The 18,609-nt window shown below is 36.6% G+C and overlaps 1 protein-coding gene across 8 annotated transcripts in view; it reads right to left on the bottom strand.

Annotated features, from left to right (window-relative positions):
• Window positions 1-3,941: 3,941 nt before the first annotated feature.
• Window positions 3,942-18,609, bottom strand: part of LOC144968571 (organic cation/carnitine transporter 2-like) — an 18,281-nt gene continuing 3,613 nt past the window's right edge. For 3 of the 8 annotated variants that reach the window (XM_078907053.1, XM_078907048.1, XM_078907047.1), the window contains exons 2-3: window positions 12,865-13,013; window positions 3,942-8,935 (exon numbers count right to left, since the gene is read on the bottom strand). In XM_078907053.1, coding sequence (XP_078763179.1) covers window positions 7,398-8,935; window positions 12,865-12,877 — 1,551 coding nt within the window. In that variant the 5' untranslated portion in view covers window positions 12,878-13,013 and the 3' untranslated portion in view covers window positions 3,942-7,397. The other 5 variants (XM_078907049.1, XM_078907050.1, XM_078907051.1 and 2 more) reach the window with 5 other exon arrangements.

The raw sequence follows: 18,609 nt of genomic DNA, 5'->3' as shown, positions 1-18,609 counted from the left end.
CAGATCAATTCCACCACTGCATGAGATGGTACCTTTCTTTCCTTTGAAACGATGGCGAACTATGTCATACCTCACTTTGTTGACACTTGTGCATGAGGTTTTGCCATACAGCTTGCACACAAATGACTCTAACATGAGACAGTCATTACTCGAAACAGCTGCTGATGTTCCAAATCTGGAGAACAGAATTCTAAGATCTTCCTCCTTTTGAAGAAATTTTAGAGCTTTCAGCTTTCCTTGCCCAGCAAAGCAACTTGTTGTGTCACAGCCTGTGAATGCATGGACACCAAGTAATGCATCACACATCTGTTTAGACAAAGTCTTTGCTATCTGAGAGACATTGATTTGTCGCCTGTTGTTGCCACAGCCAGTATCAAAAATCAGGGTCTTTCCAATTGTCTCTGAGAATGAAAGGAGAAGTAAGAAGACATCCGTGTCTGGGGATCTGACAACAATTGTTTCACAGTTTGGTTGGCGGGAAGCATATTGACAGTGCAGTATAATTCGTGTGTCTGCCTCTTCCTGTGATGAGTAGAGATCTAGACAAGGTACAGCTGTGGTAAATTCATCCGTGTCACTGTAAAGTAAGGTGCATCTCTCTTCACAGACAAAGAAGATTTCCCTGTTTCTCAGTTTCTTTGCATATTCGTTACTTTCCCATTCCTTGAGGAGAAACCTGATAAGGGATCTTTTGTTATCAACGCAGCTGAGAAATGATTTCCAACGTCTGGGCACTGTTGTTGCAGATCCTCTTAACAAGTATGCATTATCTTCAGAAGATCCTCTCCTCAATCTCTCACAACCTTTGATTGAATCTTCTATGTAAGTATCAGTCACAAAGTGTACACAAGCTGCTTGTGGTAAGGAGGAAAATGTAAGTTTGGCTACTTCACCAAATGTATTTGGGATTGCTGACAGAGTTTGTAACAGTGCATTGCCATCAACAATGTAAACGGTGTTTGTTTTTTTTTTTTTTTTGTTTTTTTTTTTGCATAATCCTCGAACATTAATGAATTGTCAGGCGTGAGCTTGTGCAACAGAGTTGCTTTGTTGGTCTTCAGAGGTAAACCATCTGATGAAGCCAGCGACCATGGAGTAGGTGTTAGAGGATATTGAAGAACTTTTTGAATATCAACACTGTGCTCTTGGGACAAAACAAGAAGCTGGCCAAATAAATTTCTTTTTGCCTTGATTTTGACCACGTTCATGTCTTTTTTCACTGTTACCACTTTCCTCAATGATGCAAATGTCTTGGTCTTGTTCCTTTCTAATGGCTTGTGAAATTCTACAGTCTTTTCCTTCAGTCTGTTTTCAACAAAACTTTCAAACAATCTTTTTCCTGTTTTTTCCACGGCTAGCAGGTCATCAGCAACATCCTCTTGCACTTTCATTCCTGAAGCTAGACTGACCAGACCATCTTCAACTTCAAAGGGATTGATAAATGCTGAAAATGCCTGGAGGATCTTTTGCACTCGCTTTTCACTTTGTCTTTTTTTCTGCAAGGCGCAATTCTTTGTGGGTGTCTATATCTATACAGTTGTTGTTGCTGATCATTCTTTGGGTTGCTGATACATATTCTGCTCGATTGTGTCTTGTTACACTCCAACGGTAATAGTTTGGAAGACTCTTGCTGAACCCAACAATACCTCCTTTTGTCTTTGCATGTTTGTCCAATGGTCATATCAACTGCTATTCTTCCAGCAGGCGTCCTTGATCTGGAGACACTAAATCCATTATCTTGTAACATTTCTTCTGCCCCTGGGTGGGAATGAATCAGGTTGGCTAGTGACACAAAATATACACTGAGATACTTGGCATAATTGTGGTGATTCATGGTAAAAAGCAGTGGGCACAGTTCTTTTAAATAAGATATATGAAGAAGAAAGTTGTTTGTCTTTGTAGCTCACAGAAACTGGAGGAGAAGCCAAACTCTGTCCATGTATTGGATCCAGTATTGTGCAGTTTTTTCCGTACTTTCCTGAGCGGACACTCTCTTTGAAGGCTTCATACTGGGAAAATAACTCAGCATACACAGTTGACTGACGAATTTTATTAGCTGTATGGCTTGAAATTCCTTCGGTGAATTCCTTTATGAAAGACATGAGGTCTTTACTGAGTTTTGAATCCGTGTCCTGCTCAAATTTTGCAAGCAGAAGCCTCTCTAGAGCCTCCAAAACAGACACATGCACTCGTATAGCCCTGTTGTAGTTCTTTCCACTCATAACCCTATCCATAGAACCATGTGCACATAGCCCTGCTTCAGTCACAATTTCTTCAAAACCAGATCCACTTTGGAGCTTTCCCAGGGCACCAAGATATGAAATTATGGTGTGAAAGACACCCAGGTGAATAATGACTGTTTTGTAAAGCTGTGGGTTTTGCCAGACAATATCGTAAGCTTTCTTTGCTACAGCAAGGTCAAATGTTACAAATGTATATGTGTTATATGCCCATTAATCATGCCTGAATTGTGCTAGTACAAAATTCCTCAAATTATTTATCACTGAAAGGAAGCAAATACACTGTAATATATATTTTTTTTCATATTATAGAGAAAATGGCTATAAAAGATTTAAAAACCCTATATAGCTTTGTAAAATATTTTATGATATGAGGCAAAAAATGAGAAATGACAATAAAATTCCACTATTTATTGCATTTGAAGCAATTTTAGGGTGATAAACAATCATTTTATTCACAAAAATGAGTTCACGAAAAATTGCACCCGATGACCTTTCAAGGGCCATAACTCCTGTAAATGATACTTGAAAAAACTGTAACACCCGGATTAATTTGTGTTATATGTCCCTGAAGCATGCCTGAATTGTGCTAGTGCAAAATCCCTCTTGTTTATTCATCCTGAAGGGAAACAAGTACACTGTAATATATATTTTTTTCATATTATAGAGAAAATGGCTATCAAAGATTTAAAAACGCTATATGGCTTTGTAAAATATTTTATGATATGAGGCAAAAAATGAGAAATGACAATAAAATTCCACTATTTATTGCATTTGAAGCAATTTTAGGGTGATAAACAATCATTTTATTCACAAAAATGAGTTCACGAAAAATTGCACCCGATGACCTTTCAAGGTTATAACTCCTGTAAATGATACTTGAAAAAACTGTAACACCCGGATTAATTTGTGTTATATGTCCCTGAAGCATGCCTGAATTGTGCTAGTGCAAAATCCCTCTTGTTTATTCATCCTGAAGGGAAACAAGTACACTGTAATATATATTTTTTTCATATTATAGAGAAAATGGCTATCAAAGATTTAAAAACGCTATATGGCTTTGTAAAATATTTTATGATATGAGGCAAAAAATGAGAAATGACAATAAAATTCCACTATTTATTGCATTTGAAGCAATTTTAGGGTGATAAACAATCATTTTATTCACAAAAATGAGTTCACGAAAAACTGCACCCGATGACCTTTCAAGGGTTATAACTCCTGTAAATGATACTTGAAAAAACTGTAACACCCGGATTAATTTGTGTTATATGTCCCTGAAGCATGCCTGAATTGTGCTAGTGCAAAATCCCTCTTGTTTATTCATCCTGAAGGGAAACAAGTACACTGTAATAGATTTTTTTTTCAAATTATAGAGAAAATGGCTATCAAAGATTTTAAAACGCTATATGGCTTTGTAAAATATTTTATGATATGAGGCAAAAAATGAGAAATTACAATAAAATTCCATTATTCATTGTATGTGAAACAATTTTAAGGTGATAAACAACCATTTTATGCACAAAAACGATTTCACAAAAAATTACACCTAATGACCCTTCAAGGGCCGTAACTCTCGTAAATGACACTTGAAAAAACGGTAACACCCGGATTAATGTTCAAGATATATTGCTGTTTCAGAAAAACCATGTGGCGAAAACTCCCCCAGGGGGGGGGGGGGGGGGGAAGGTTTCGCCCACTGGCCCATGCACTAAATAAAAATGATAATAATAATGAATTTCTTATTCTAACCATAATGTTATTTTGAACATTGGATGTCTTTTTCTCATTTATTTCGACATAGCACCAAACTGAGGTGATGTATCACAAAGTTAACATATACCAATTATGGATTGCTAAGATAGTTAAACAGAAAACAAGCAAAACTAATCCATCGTCGCTCGTCTTTTTTAAAAAATTAATTTTAATTGAGCTTTATATAGAGCAATATCCACTAAATGTGCTCAAAGCGCTTTACAAGGGGTCCCTGGTCAACAGCAACATTTAACATGTAGGACGGGGCATGACGCCTGTTAAGCGATATTACAATTTTTCGGACAAAGACAACATTGTTAACGGCCAGGTACTCATTTCACACCTGAGTACGGTGAGAGAAAGTGAGTAAAGCGCCTTTTCCAAGGACTCAACTATGCGCCGAGCGAGAGGCTTGAACCCAGGACCTTCCGATCCGAAAGCGAGTGTCATACCACTAGACCACATAGCCACACAAGTAGTCCTTCAGAGTTATCAGGCCAATGGAAACGGAGTTTATCACGGTTTCTATAGATCATTAGATGGATAGTTGTACTGCCATGCTATCCTTTGAATTGAAATTTGATTTTTCGCAAAGTACTTTCCACTAGACCAAACAACCTCAACTGCCCAATTATTGATGGATGGACAGTGGAGTGGGGGCGATGTGAAATAAAAATCTTGACTTCATCCGCGATCGATCTTGATGAAAACGCTTAAATCTGCAATTATAGTTAGAAGATAAGTGAGAGAGTAACAATATTATTATAAAATAAAAGAAATCTAGTCTCGCCCTAACAGCGGTTTAAAAAGTCATCAAAAGGTATAAACGGATGCGATCAGATTCGTAATTACTGCGAGGAACCGGTTGAACCTGTTGTCTTAATAAATTAACGTTGAAGACGTGGTGAGCAAGGAAAACTGTGGGGAGAAGGTAAGCCAGAAGTAGAAAATTCAGGCTGTAACATAATAATCATAAAAAAGAGTTAGCTCATCATCTTTGGTGTGTTCAACCGTCGCCATCGTTATGTTATAGCCTGATACTGAAATCCAAAAGGACTGGCAGTTTGACGTCATTATTTGGTTTTTGCACCGCTTAGTAAGTTGTCGTTAGTAGAGCTCAAGGAAACAAGTTATTTCATTGGTTGAACTATTGAATACAACTCACGATATGTGTTCTATTGTGGCAAAAGACTGGCATTTTGACGTCATTTCTTGGTCAGTATCAGGCCATAACTTTACGAAGGCCACGGTTCAACACCAATGGTACAGAAAATACACTTTTTTGATCAAGGGGACAGGCAATAGTCTAATATAAAAATATGAAAAAAGTGTGTATGAAACAGTGCCAGGAAAAGAAAGAAATAAAAATACAAGTAAAAACATCCCCCCCCCCCCCCCCCCCCCCCAAAAAAAAACAAAAAAAAAACCAGCCTGCTTCGACTGAGAATCGAACATCAGGCCTCTCGATCAAACGTGCGACTATTATACCCACCCGTTAGTTGGGACGATTTAATGCCTATAGATAGAACGACGTTGACGTCACTCAAGTCTTTGTAATTGCTTTTTGCCATCCGTGTTTATGAGTAATTTTCACTAAACTGTATTAACCAGACTATAAACGTTCAAGTTTACACATAGTTTTTTCAAGATATATTCGGCACAAGCATAAACATCCGTTTACCTCGTCGTAAATCAATCGAGGATTTTTTTTAATGGCGATAAAATCTGAGCAGCCAAAAGATATTTCGTTAATATCTAGTCTTAATGAAATATTTCAAATGCCACAGAACTGATGTGCGTGCACTTTTAAGAATTGTCAATGAGTGCTTTCATCTAATGGTGATAAATAATGCTTCTGTCTTTGCTTGGCTCGATCTCTTTGGATGTTCGACACAATTGGCCATACCGCCCTACCTGACAATCGTTTTAAATGATCTAAAATAAGCAAATGCTAGAGAAGGTATTATTTTTGGTTTTTAATTGTTTTACGGCGCTTGCAACACATAAAGGTCATATCAGTGCCAGTAAAAAGGAAGAAAATGGGGTTGTAAAAAGTTCTAGAATTACAATAAAAGCACCCAAGAAACTGTTAGACAAAGGGAATTGGAATTGAACAGATGTAGAGTCCTAGAGCACAATATCAAAGTACTTAGTATAGGATCAACTAAAAGTCTCATCCAGACACAAGCACATGTCCCCACTAAGAGGGATATGCTCAAATATTTACAAACCATATACAAAATATAATACAGTGCATAACAGAGAAATGGTTTACAAGACAAAAAATATCATCTCCCAAAACTCTAACTATAAATTTGACTGTTTCCCTCACAGCTCGGGTATCCGGCCAGGGCCAGGAGGATAAAACCAAGTAAACTAATCACAAGACAAAGACAGAAAGCATGATGGTAAACAGATGTAGGGGGATAGAAGACGCAGTAAGTGCCTCCCTGTGAGATCAGGAATCCCACCTATTTAGAGAAGGTAGGTCACTTATGCAGGTATTACGTATGACAACTAATGGAACACCTCCTAAACAACAAACGTAATAATATATAATATGTAATAACATGTCAATATGTAAGTCTCTGCTACCACGGAGAATTTAGCCACAACAAATCTAATAATTCATAATATATCATTATCATCAAACAACATGTCAACAGTAGTACATTATAATTATGAATTATTGTAAAAAATGGTTCTTGTCCACAGTAAAAATGCATATCATCATTTAGTTAAAAATATAATATAAAAATAGATAATGTTACTTTTGTTCTTTCTTCCGCAGATAGTTCATATTATATGACACATCGAGATAACCTGGTGTTATGTCAGTGTATTAAGTTTCCAGTCAAAATAATCAGAATTAGGAATTTTAAGAAGAATTTTTTTTGGAGAGGGGTGGGGGGGGGGGGGGGGTTGGGCGGGGGTTAAGAAAGAAAAGTCACAGTCCTAAACTATAAAATTAGTTTGAACTCAAGTTTTAAAAGTTACACTTAGTGTATATCTAATTTCAATCTTCTGGTTCACTCTAATGGTCTCAAAGCTTTTAAACCTTTTTTGTGATTTATCTCCCAAAAACCGGAATCATGTCGAGTTGATTTATATGGTGAACAATGAATTAATTTATCGCCAGAATTGTGAAACTTGTTCTGAAATTATTGTTTTAATCAAGAAAGGGATATGAGTTCTCAAAGAGCTAAAACGAATATTTCACATTTCTGATTATTTTAACTGTATTGGATTTTGGCCATCTACTTGTGTAACCACATAATAACACATTGAGAGGATGGGTAACATACAGGATATCAAATACTGCAATCCACATCAATCTTAGCTTCAAATACAAAAATGAAGGTTAGATTGAGCATTATTTTAAATATTAAGGAGTCTCCGCTGCTACAGCCTTGCCTCTTCGAGCTTCGTCTGATCTTTTGTTCGTATCATTTTAAGTTCTTTCTTTCTGTCATCATCGAACGTTTCTTTTAAAATAACCCCTTTGGTCTCCGGCAATTTATAACTGAGAAAGCCTGTAAACATAAGAACTATCGCTGAAACTGTGATAAAAATGTACAAATATCCCTTCTCATTGGGTATCATAAATGGTGCCAAAATGCTTCCGGCGCGAGCTGATAAGCTGGCAAATCCGAGAGAAGTACTTCGAATTACGGTCGGGTACATTTCCGTTACTCTTGCGTAGAGGATCGTCCAGGCAGCATCCATCGTTCCTTTGGCTACGAACACTAAAACAGTGCTACCTGTTGCCTTCGCTCCCTCTGAGTCTGATAACAAACACCCAACTGCAGCGAATGAGCAAGCGATAGAAATACCTATAAATAGCAAAGTAGTGAATATTCGGGAACCGTATCTCAAACTTGTCATAGCACAAAGTTTTACTGGAATGGCAATGATATTCGCTATTATCAAATTAAGGTAAAAATCCCCGTACAAAGATTTCACACCAAATGATAGAGCGTAGTAAATGAGGCCAAAGATAAAATTAAGAAACAAAACAGAAATGGTTTGAAACCTGTATCCGACGCGAAACAGGTCGATTATTGAGTATTTCTTACCGTCATGCATATCTTGACAGCAGTCATAATCATCTAGCTCTTCAAACGTCGGGACCGATTTACCAGTCAGTTTAGACATCTTTTTGACCACAGTGTTAAACTCCTTTGATTTACCTTTTACCTCAAGCCATCTCAAACTTTCCGGAACCCAAAAGACAGGAACCAAAAGGATAGTATAAATAGCGCACCCTGTTCGCTCGACATACCTCCAATTCTTAAAACCCATTGCAACTAGTGCAAGTAAAGTACCTCCAACATACCATATAGGGATGGCCATCAGCACCGCCCTCCACTTCACTGTCATAAATTCAGAAATGTTAATGTACAAAGTCATCAACACACAAGCGGCAAACAGGCCAAGAACGAATCTCACACCAATCATCATGGTCCATGACACAGAGAAAGACGATATCAACTGCAAAACAGCACACATGACACAACACACATACACAACTTTCTTTCTTCCAAACAAGTCCGATAACTGCCCACCGATTATCGACCCAATTAGCATACCGATCATTTGCACTGATATAATCGTTCTAGGTATCCAGTCCTTGTCACACAAAAGTCCCCATTCTGTAACCACAGTTGAAGTCTCGGGGTTAAATTCTACATTTTGACACTGCTCGAAATCATCACAGGAACCTTCAGTGTATTCTAAATCAATAACACTGTCATTGAGGCCTTTGGAGCTTGTGCTTGTCACGTTGTCCAAGCATATCCACCCTGGGTTGTAGTTACCGAAGGACATAAACAATATGGTAAAGGCGATAGCCATCTTGGCTAAGCTAATGGCAACAACGAAAAGCACCACTTGAAAAGGACCGCAACCCACCACATTCTCTATGACGTAATCTGCTTTTCCTGAAACAGAAAAGAAATGAAAAAGATATAAAATCTCAAATGTGAAAAATCTATTTTGTGTTATTTAATACGAGATATAAGTTTATTTGGGGGAAAATCTAATTTTTATACATTATTATAAAAACCACTGAGTCACCCATATGATTCTTTGTGGAAAAAAACTCAAAGGCGTCCTAATAAATACCCCCCCCCCCCCCCCCCCGAACACGCAACACACACACACAGACAGATACACACACTTGATGCGAAACAAGATTTATATTGATTACACTGATAATTATCATCAGGGTCCAATCGCGAAGCCTCAGTTTGAGCCAAAAAATTTTTAAAATATCCTTCAGAGCCAGTAGGCCCAATGGAGCCGGATTTTATCCCGGTTTTTATAGCGTGAAACAGAAAATAGCAATTGCTTGCTATCCTTTGGATAGGAGGCTAGTCTATCACAAAGTACTTTCCGACTGATCTAACAAACCAGCTACCCAATCACTGCTGGGTGGACAAGATGTCAGAAAAAATCTCGACATCACTTACGATCAATCTCTGTCTTTCTGTGAGGCGAGTGCTCTACCAACTGAGCTATCGGAACCAAACCAAAAACATAGCTAACGATTATGAAGTCAAACAAAAGCAGTTAATCAGAGGATATAGGTTCCTGGGGTCAAATGTTTATTTTAGGCAAATAACCAATAGAAATATTGAATTTACTCGCATGTTCCAATTGAAAAAGAAGCAAAGTAAAGTTAATACCATTGTAAATATACACTGTATAAACAAACATGACTAATCACACTATGAGTGAAAAAGAGGGACTCATTGAAACAATTTTGTTAAATCTCACGTTTGAAATTATGACCTCGTTCCAATACAGTAGGCTACTCCCTGTGTCACACAGGAGTTGGAACCCGTTTGAAATTCCAAATGCAACAATTCAAGAATCCTATGATTTTATTACTCAACCTGCAAGAAACCAGATATCACTGGACAGAAGTAAACGTTCACTGCTCATAAATAGGATATTCCACCGAGTCAATATATTATAGTTATGGAATAATTGAGTTTAAATCAAAATGATCATACGTTTATTGGGGGGGGGGGTGTCTCCTTAATTTTTTTTTTGTTTTGTTTTTGGATTGTTGCTGTTTTTGTTGTTTTTAGCGGGGGGAGGGGGGTTGTTTATTTTGTTTATGAAGCAAAACTCACTCCCCTAAATAATATTTAAACTCAATTATTTAAAAAATTAAGCCCCAGATTGAATTTTAAGCATGTAGTTAATCTCGACATAATACCGTTTACGTCATCTTATCAAATAAGCGTTTGTGATTTGTGTCATGGCTATTTTAATGTTCAGCAAGTTAGGACATTGCTTTGGAATAGCACGTTTGGGTTCTAATTGTTACTTGTGAAGGTATAACAAATCAACAAGACTTAATTATAGGGAATGAGATTAGCGGAAGAGTACTCTTCCGCTAATCTCATTTCCGCGAGGACGAGAGACGCATGCGCACAACAGAGATGACGTTCTCTCTCACTATGGGTAACGTCCAATCAAGGGACGTTACTCTTCCGCTAATCTCATTCCCAATAGCAGTCATACTTTTTCAATAAAAGCATTTTTGAGTCAAAATGGTGTCAATCTGGTTCAGTACTCACTGCATTCAAGCAAGCTCACGGAAGGAGCCCAAAAACAAAAAAGAAACGCGTGCTAGAATTCGAAATTTCATTCTAATGGGAGATAAACAAAACATTCGGTTACCCAGTTCCAGCATGTCGTATTGCATTTGGCGTAGCGTACTAAAACCCAGCGGGTATTGTATTATTTCGGCATGAGATGACAAAAATTTAAATTAATGTTAAAATGAATTTTTTTATCAAATGTGGGGTATTTTAAGTTTGTTGAAATTTGAGAGAATATTTTATACTCCTTGATAAAGGCATTTAAAAAAATATCAAACCTGCCAAAATACCGTTTTGAGATCATTGTAAAACCGACGTGTCCGACGTAGTGAAAACAAAATAGATCGGTTTGTTTTGTTTTTTTTTATTTGTTTATTTTTTTTGGGGTGGGGGGCGGTTGTGTTTTTTTCTTTTGCGGGGGGGTGGGGGGGGGGGGGGGTAGTTTTAGAAGTATAAAGTGGCTTGTAATACCTAGAAGTGGTATTGATGCCGAATGAAATATTATAAAAGTAAATAACACTCTAGATAGAAAGATATGCATTGGCGTCTAGAAAATGGGCTAATTGTAGTAAATAATATAGGTCAATACTGGTTCAGTCTATTTTCAACCTTATCATCGGGGTCAATAACTTGCCACTCAACAAAGCAGATAACAATTGGGTACCCGATCCGACACAGGGTTTTAAGAGTAAATCGGATCGATTTTAAACATAATGTCTTTGAAAATTCTTTAAGAAAATCAATAAGTACCAAATGACATCTTTATACATTTTATGATAGTATTCATAATTGTTTTCATTATTGTTACTAAAAGACTAAATTACCAAAAATTGCAAGTGGGAAAAAGACAGAGGTACTAAAGGTACATATTATGAATAATTATTTATCAAATCGACATTTTTAAAAATTGATCTTACTTTTTATAAAGAGTTGGGTCACAGATGGCAATCTGCCAACCCTGCTTTATTCAACAATCAATCGATATAATATAATCGTTAAACTCGTGTTGAACGCGGACACCCAGGAAACGTACCCATTATCAGTGAATGTATTATTTATATCTTGTTGAGATTGGTGAAGATTGCACACTACGAAACAAAACAAGATAATTCTTAAAAGCAAACTTGCATGTGTTATGTGCAAGAGTTTTTTTTTTTAATTGAATATTTCTCTCTCTCTCTCTCTCTCTCTCTCTCTCTCTCTCTCTCTCTCTCTCTCTCTCTCTCTCTCTCTCTCTCTCTTTCTTTCTTTATTTCTCTCTCTTTCTCTCTCTCCATTTCTCTCTCCATCTCCCTCGCTCTCTTTCTCTCCCCCCCCCTCTCTCTCTCTCTCTCTCTCTCTCTCTCTCTCTCTCTCTCTCTCTCTCTACTATCTATCTATCTATCTATCTATCTATCTATCTATTCGTTTTTGCTCTGTCTATGTATCTATTCATGTATCTGTCTACAAAATAGTTCAAGTATAATTGTGTTCAACTTCTTACAAGATTGTTTCGAGCATTCGGTCTCTCTAGGAGGTGAAACACTTCCTGATGAGAGCGAATGTTCGAAACAATCTTGTATCTGCCTAACTATCTGTTGATCTGTCTCCGCAGCTATCAAACCATCTATCTATTTACCTATTGACCTATCTTCAAATTAGAAACACACACATACACACACGCACCCAAACACACACAGAGGCACACGAACACACACACACACACACACACACACACACACAAAACACACAATTAAAGACATAATACATCAATGTCTTTATGTATTTATTTTTCTTGACAATCATCACGTTATGTATGTCACAATTTTATTGCCGAGCAGTAATGTAAAGACGGCCGAGGACGGCAGTGCCGGGTCGTCGGAGTCAGTCTCCGATGTGGTTTAGCCCTTAGTTTCAGGTGGGTTAGCACTAATACCATAATTGACTAAGAATTACTCATAAACACGGTTGGCAAAAAACAATAAGAATGACCTGAGTGACGTCAACTTCGTTCTATCTATATGAAAATTGTGAAGAGGATCAAATCAAAACATGGCTTGTCTACATTCTGAATTGGAAACACTTTCTATAATAAGTTTTAATGTAACGAGAAAAAAATACAAAACAAAAAACAGAGCAACGTTAATGAAAATGTCTAGAATAATTCTGACATAGGCCACCCCCCTCCCCCCCCCCCCTTAAAAAAATAAATAAATAAATAAATGAATTAATTGGAGGGCAGTCTAAAATCTGGCATATCTTATCTATTCACTTACCTTTGATGACCATTTTTTTTTATCTCTCAGTGTATTATAGCCTCGTTTGATAGACTCGTCTCTCTGAAATATAAGGATGTCACAAAATCCCTCGTGATGAACTCAGGGAGTTTCACCTTCGTTGTATCTTTCTAATTTGATATTCCTGTCTGCAAAACAATCAATGATACAGAACAGATCAATATAACAAAATATATAATTATCACAGGACTGTGATAAGTTTGTTAAGATATATATATATATATATATATATATATATATATATATATATATATATATATTTCTTTCGTAACATGCTTAGGAGCATTCATTTTCATGGATTCTAGCGCTCTATAAAAATAAACGATTTCCTCACATTTTCAATTTACTCTCCAAAACAATTTTCTGCTACATTCTCTCTACACATCTATAGTGTGTTATTGTTGAAAGACCTTTCCTTCATCCACCAGTGTTCCTTCAATACGTATTACAAAACGCGTGTGTAGTGTAATAAAATACAATTGACTAATTTCACACAGAACAGTTCAGACTTGGTACAATTCTCACCTCCTTTCTTTCTTTAATTCAAAACCTTCCCTCTGACACTTTCTTTTTTTATTAATTACTTCTAAGAATGTTTTCGTCATCGCAGCTCCGTTCATTCTTTGCCCTCAATCTTTTCAGTCCAAAGAATAGTCAACGACAATCTTCGTATTTCACATCGGGTTGCCCCAAACAAAACTGCGGCAAATCGAGTGAAGCTCAAAGACTACGTGGTGAAATGGAGTACCCCTTTAAACCAATTTATATATATATATAATATATATATATATATATATATATATATATATATATATATATATATATATATATATATATATATATTGATATTTATGTCTGCAAAATAAACAAGGATACAGATCAATATAACAAAATATATATAATTATCACAGGACTTTGACAAGTTTGTTAATATACATTTCAGAAGTTATTTTGTCAAAGAAACGAAATTATGCTTTCTAGCACTAAGGTAGCTAAGGTTAATCCCAAACCATGTCTTCAACTAATAAATACATACATCTACAAGTCTGGCCACCCAACTCTCTCTCTCTCTCTCTCTCTCTCTCTCTCTCTCTCTCTCTCTCTCTCTCTCTCTCTCTCTCTCTCTCTATCGCTCTCTCTCTCTCATAATAATAATAATAATAATGATGATAATAATAATAATAATAATAATAATAATAATATAATAATAATAATAATAATAATAATAATAATAATAATGTTTATTTGTATCCCGCCCACTCCAGTACAAGTGATAGATGATACTTATATAATATAGGGTGCGAGTAAAAACACTGGAAAAAAGCATGACCCTGTTTCAATACAAAGTAACAATCAGAAACATTCGAATTTTTTTTTTCAAGCAAGAAGAATAAAACCTTAAGTTTGGTTAAAATCCTTCTTTAGTTAAGAAACTATGCCGGTTAAACCATGATATCAAACGTTTCCAAGCCCGTGTCTTGATTTTAGCTTTCGCTAGAAACTCACATAGGCAAATGGTTATTCTACCGTCAAACAAAATCAAACATTTGACTAGAAACATGTTTTACATTTTTTTTAAATATGGTGTCTGCCGATATAAGTTGGCAAAAAAGGACAAGATTACATTTCACTGGCATGTTAACAACAAAAGTGAACCGACAAAATCATGAAACATCGTTAGAAGAACTTATTCCAGACTTTGTATCACTTTATCCCGATCGGTCAATTTTTCAATTAGACGGGACAATTTCCCACATCGGTAATAAGTAATAAACAAAAATTTAAAATACTGCAGTTTATCCGGAATTTAGTAATGTATTTATGTCTTTATGGTTTTTTATTGTTAGCTGAAGAAGGGTTTTGAGCCAGAAACGTTCTTTGTTTGGTATTTTGTTCTTTTTTAAAACTGTTATATTCATTTTTGTTTATTACTTTTTACAGCCCACAGCTTCTAGTAGCATCGTATCACTTTCACATTGGTAATACTACTCTGCCTTACTTTTTAGATTTGTTTCTAATGATTAGTGACCTCCAATGAGTTCTGACTTGAACTCAAAGAACTTTGTTAACGATGTTCGACATGGTTTATAAGGGTCGCACAACGATTTACACAGAGACAGACTTAAAAGAGTCAGTTCGAAATGGGATCGAATCACTATTCAAGACATTAGAAAATCAATTGGATGATGGAAAAAAATGCTTAGCACAGTCAAAAAATGGGGTATGGACGGATCACATGAAAATTTGAAAATTACGTCGAAGTCTTCGATATGGAAAATGGGTATATCAAAACAAGTGTCAATTTCTTATTTTTAAATATAAGCATTTTCTTGTAAATTTGTGTCTACATAAATTTCAATAAATTAGTATGATTGTGGTGAAATTTTAGACTCTCATCTATTATAGTCCGGCGGTTACAGGTTTCTTTCTAAAAGTTTCCAGTTTTTTTCTCGCACCCGATAATTACATTGAGACACCTTTATATTACTGATCTGATTGTTTTGACTATCTAATTCATTTTAAAACATGCATTAATCTGTTTATCTATTTAGTAATATTTATTTATGTGTTTATTTACTTAGGGGCAGCGTGGCTCAGTGGTACGGTCTTTTCTTCCTACCCGAAAGGTACCGAGTTCAATCACCCGCCGCTGCGTTGTGTGGCCTTGAGCAAGTCACATCGCCCTAGCTCACTTTGCGGCGCTGCTCTGCGGCTGACACCTGGGTTATTCCAGTCTTCCCTTGGAATATACCGTAAAGACAAATTTTCCCTTGGGGATGAATAAAGGGAATTTTATTTTTATTTAAAAAAAAAAAATTAACATCTATTTATTTATTTAGGACGTATAGGACACTTTCGCTGAATTACGAAAACGAGGTTAATGAACTTTAGGACGTATAGGACACTTTCGCTGAATTACGAAAACGAGGTTAATGAACTTTAGGACGTATAGGACACTTTCGCTGAATTACGAAAACGAGGTTAATGAACTAAAGTTCAACGGCTTACAAAAGCCCAAGCTAGCACATGTATCACTGAGAAACGAATATTATACTTGCAATGAGAAATCAGTCAACATACACACACTTGCTATTTCTCAATCATGTTTACATCGATATATTTTATCGACTAATCCACATCGTCAACGAAATGAGCGTAAGAACGCCAAACATATCACTGTTGTTGAAAACATTTTCACGGGAAATTAATTCAACAAAATAATTAACGCTATACGTACAATCCCACCTTCGTTAGGCATCTCATGCTCTTTTTCGTTTGGCGTTTTGGTCTATTAATCAAAGATTTTGGATACGGCTTGATAATAAATTATAATATCGAAATCTTCGGCCCGCTTTTCAATAAAAATAACACACTATTTGCACACATCTGATATTACGTCTGTTTGATTCTCTTACTTTCTGTTTTTCTTTCTTTTTTTTTTTTTGTTCAGTCTGTGCGTGCATGTGTATGAGTGCATAATGTGTGTATGTTTGTGTGTGCATGAATGTTTGTGAAAGAGAGAGAGAGAGAGAGAGAGAGAGAGAGAGAGAGAGAGAGAGAGAGAGAGAGAGAGAGAGGGGATGGGTGGAGTGAGAGAGGGTTACCAGAGAGCAAGTTGTGACTTAACTGCACAGAGGAGTAACGGTTAGATCAATACAAAAAGAAAGTAAATGAGGGCAGCGTAGGCGTATTTAATATAGGTTAATTCTACACACTATCCATAGATATATTATGGGGTTGAAAGAGGACATACTCGTCAAAAGTGTACCTGCCGTGTCAATGTCATCATCATCATCATTGCCTTTTTCACCCTGGGTCAGGGTATAGGCCACAGACAAACAGTTTCCATCTTTCTCTATCCTGAGCCAACTTTTTTATCTCATTCCAGGTCTTACCACTTCTCTGTATATCAGCTTCTTTAATTCTTCTCCATGTTCCTCGTGGCCTTCCCTTGATCTTCTGCCCTGAGGGTTCCAGTCCAGTACTTTCTTTGTTATGGTTGAGTCATTCTTTCTAAGCGTGTGTCCAATCCACCTCCATCGTCTTCTTCCTATATCCTCTCCCACTGGTTTCTGCTGTGTTCTTTTCCATACTTCTTCATTTTTTATTCTATCCATCCATTTTATTCTGAGTAGCTTACGCATACACCTGTTTACAAAAATCTGTACCCTCCTTATACATGCCTGTGATGCGTTCCAAGTTTCACATCCATACAGTAGGACAGACTTCACGTTTGAGTTGAAAAGTCTTAGCTTTAGTTTAAGGGAGATATCTTTATGTAGTAATATGTTAAAAGTGACAGTTAATACATGGAGAAGTGCGGGTGTCTTTGGCCTAGTGACATGACACTCGCCTTCACCTGGGTTCGAGTCTCAATCTAGGAGGCGAAAAAAAAATTCAGCTTATTTATTGCGCAATATCCGCTAAATGTGCTTAAAGCGCTTTACAAGGGGTCCCTGGCCAACAGCAACATTTAACATTTAGGACGGGACATGAGGCTTGTTAGGCGAGGCTACAATTTTTTTCGGACAGAGACAACACTGTTAAGGACCAGGTACACATTTTACACCTGAATACGGTGAGAGAATGTGAGTAAAGAGCTTTTCCAAGGACTCAACTATGCGGCGAGCGAGGCTCGAACCCAGGACCTTCCGACCCGAAAGCGAGTGTCATACCACTAGACCACATAGCCGCACAAAAAGTTGAGTCTTTAGAAAAAGGCTGTTTACTCACATTCTCTCAATGTACCTCCGGTGTGTGTAAAATGAGTACCTGGCCGGCAACAGTGTTGACTTTGTAAAACAAAATGTTGTGATATCGCCGTAGAGGAATCATGTCTCTCTCCTATATTATGGTTTGAGTTGCTGTTGACTAGGGACCGTTGTAAAACGCTATCAGCATGTTTAATGGATATTGCACAATATAAATGCTCATTTTTTCTCTTTAATTCATAAACATAGATTTCAAAATTATATCTATATATGTATAAATCACTTCAAAAATTTCATTGATAGGAGCTTCATAACCAGAACTGCGTGCGTAAACAAGATTGTAAGCGATAACATATTATTATGATTGTTCCGATAAATATCTGAACTAGTGTGTATGAAAGGTGCCAGACAAAGCAAGAAAGACAAATACAAGAAAATAACCATCCCAAAAAATTGGTCTACCTCGACTGGGGACCTTCTGATTACCAGTCGAGGTAGACTGATTTTTCGGTAATCAGGTCTGAGGTTCGATCCCCCGTAGAAGGTAGACTAATTTTTTGGGGGATAGTTATTTTCTTGTATTTTTCTTTCTTGCTTTGTCTGGCACTTTTCATACACACTTGTTGTTCAGATCTTTATCTTATACCGGTGGCCGCTCCTTAATTTCTTAATTTGATATTTTTTATTATGATTGTTCCACATGACTATCCTTGAAATATTACAATCATATCAGGGAATTGTTATTGCCATCACTGATATTCAAAGGCCTTTCGATCAAAGTAGCATTATGTTTTGTCCGACATGCACATATTAGCAGGTCTGACAAGCGAATGCAACAATGGGTTTGATTTATCACGGATGTAATGGGCAATATTTTGCGTTGGTTTGAAAGTATTTACATTACAACAATGAGCCCCTAACAATTTGCGGTATTAAAAAAAAGTTATATCCACTAAGCATGCTCAAAGCGCTTTATAAAAGGTCCGTGATCAACAGCAACAAGTAACGTGTA

The sequence above is a fragment of the Berghia stephanieae genome, chromosome 3 (genome assembly GCF_034508935.2).
Source record: "Berghia stephanieae isolate SIO BIC M18660-M18661 chromosome 3, UCSD_Bste_1.3, whole genome shotgun sequence".
Lineage (NCBI taxonomy): Eukaryota > Metazoa > Mollusca > Gastropoda > Nudibranchia > Aeolidiidae > Berghia > Berghia stephanieae.
This window is presented reverse-complemented; position numbering and strand designations above follow the sequence as displayed.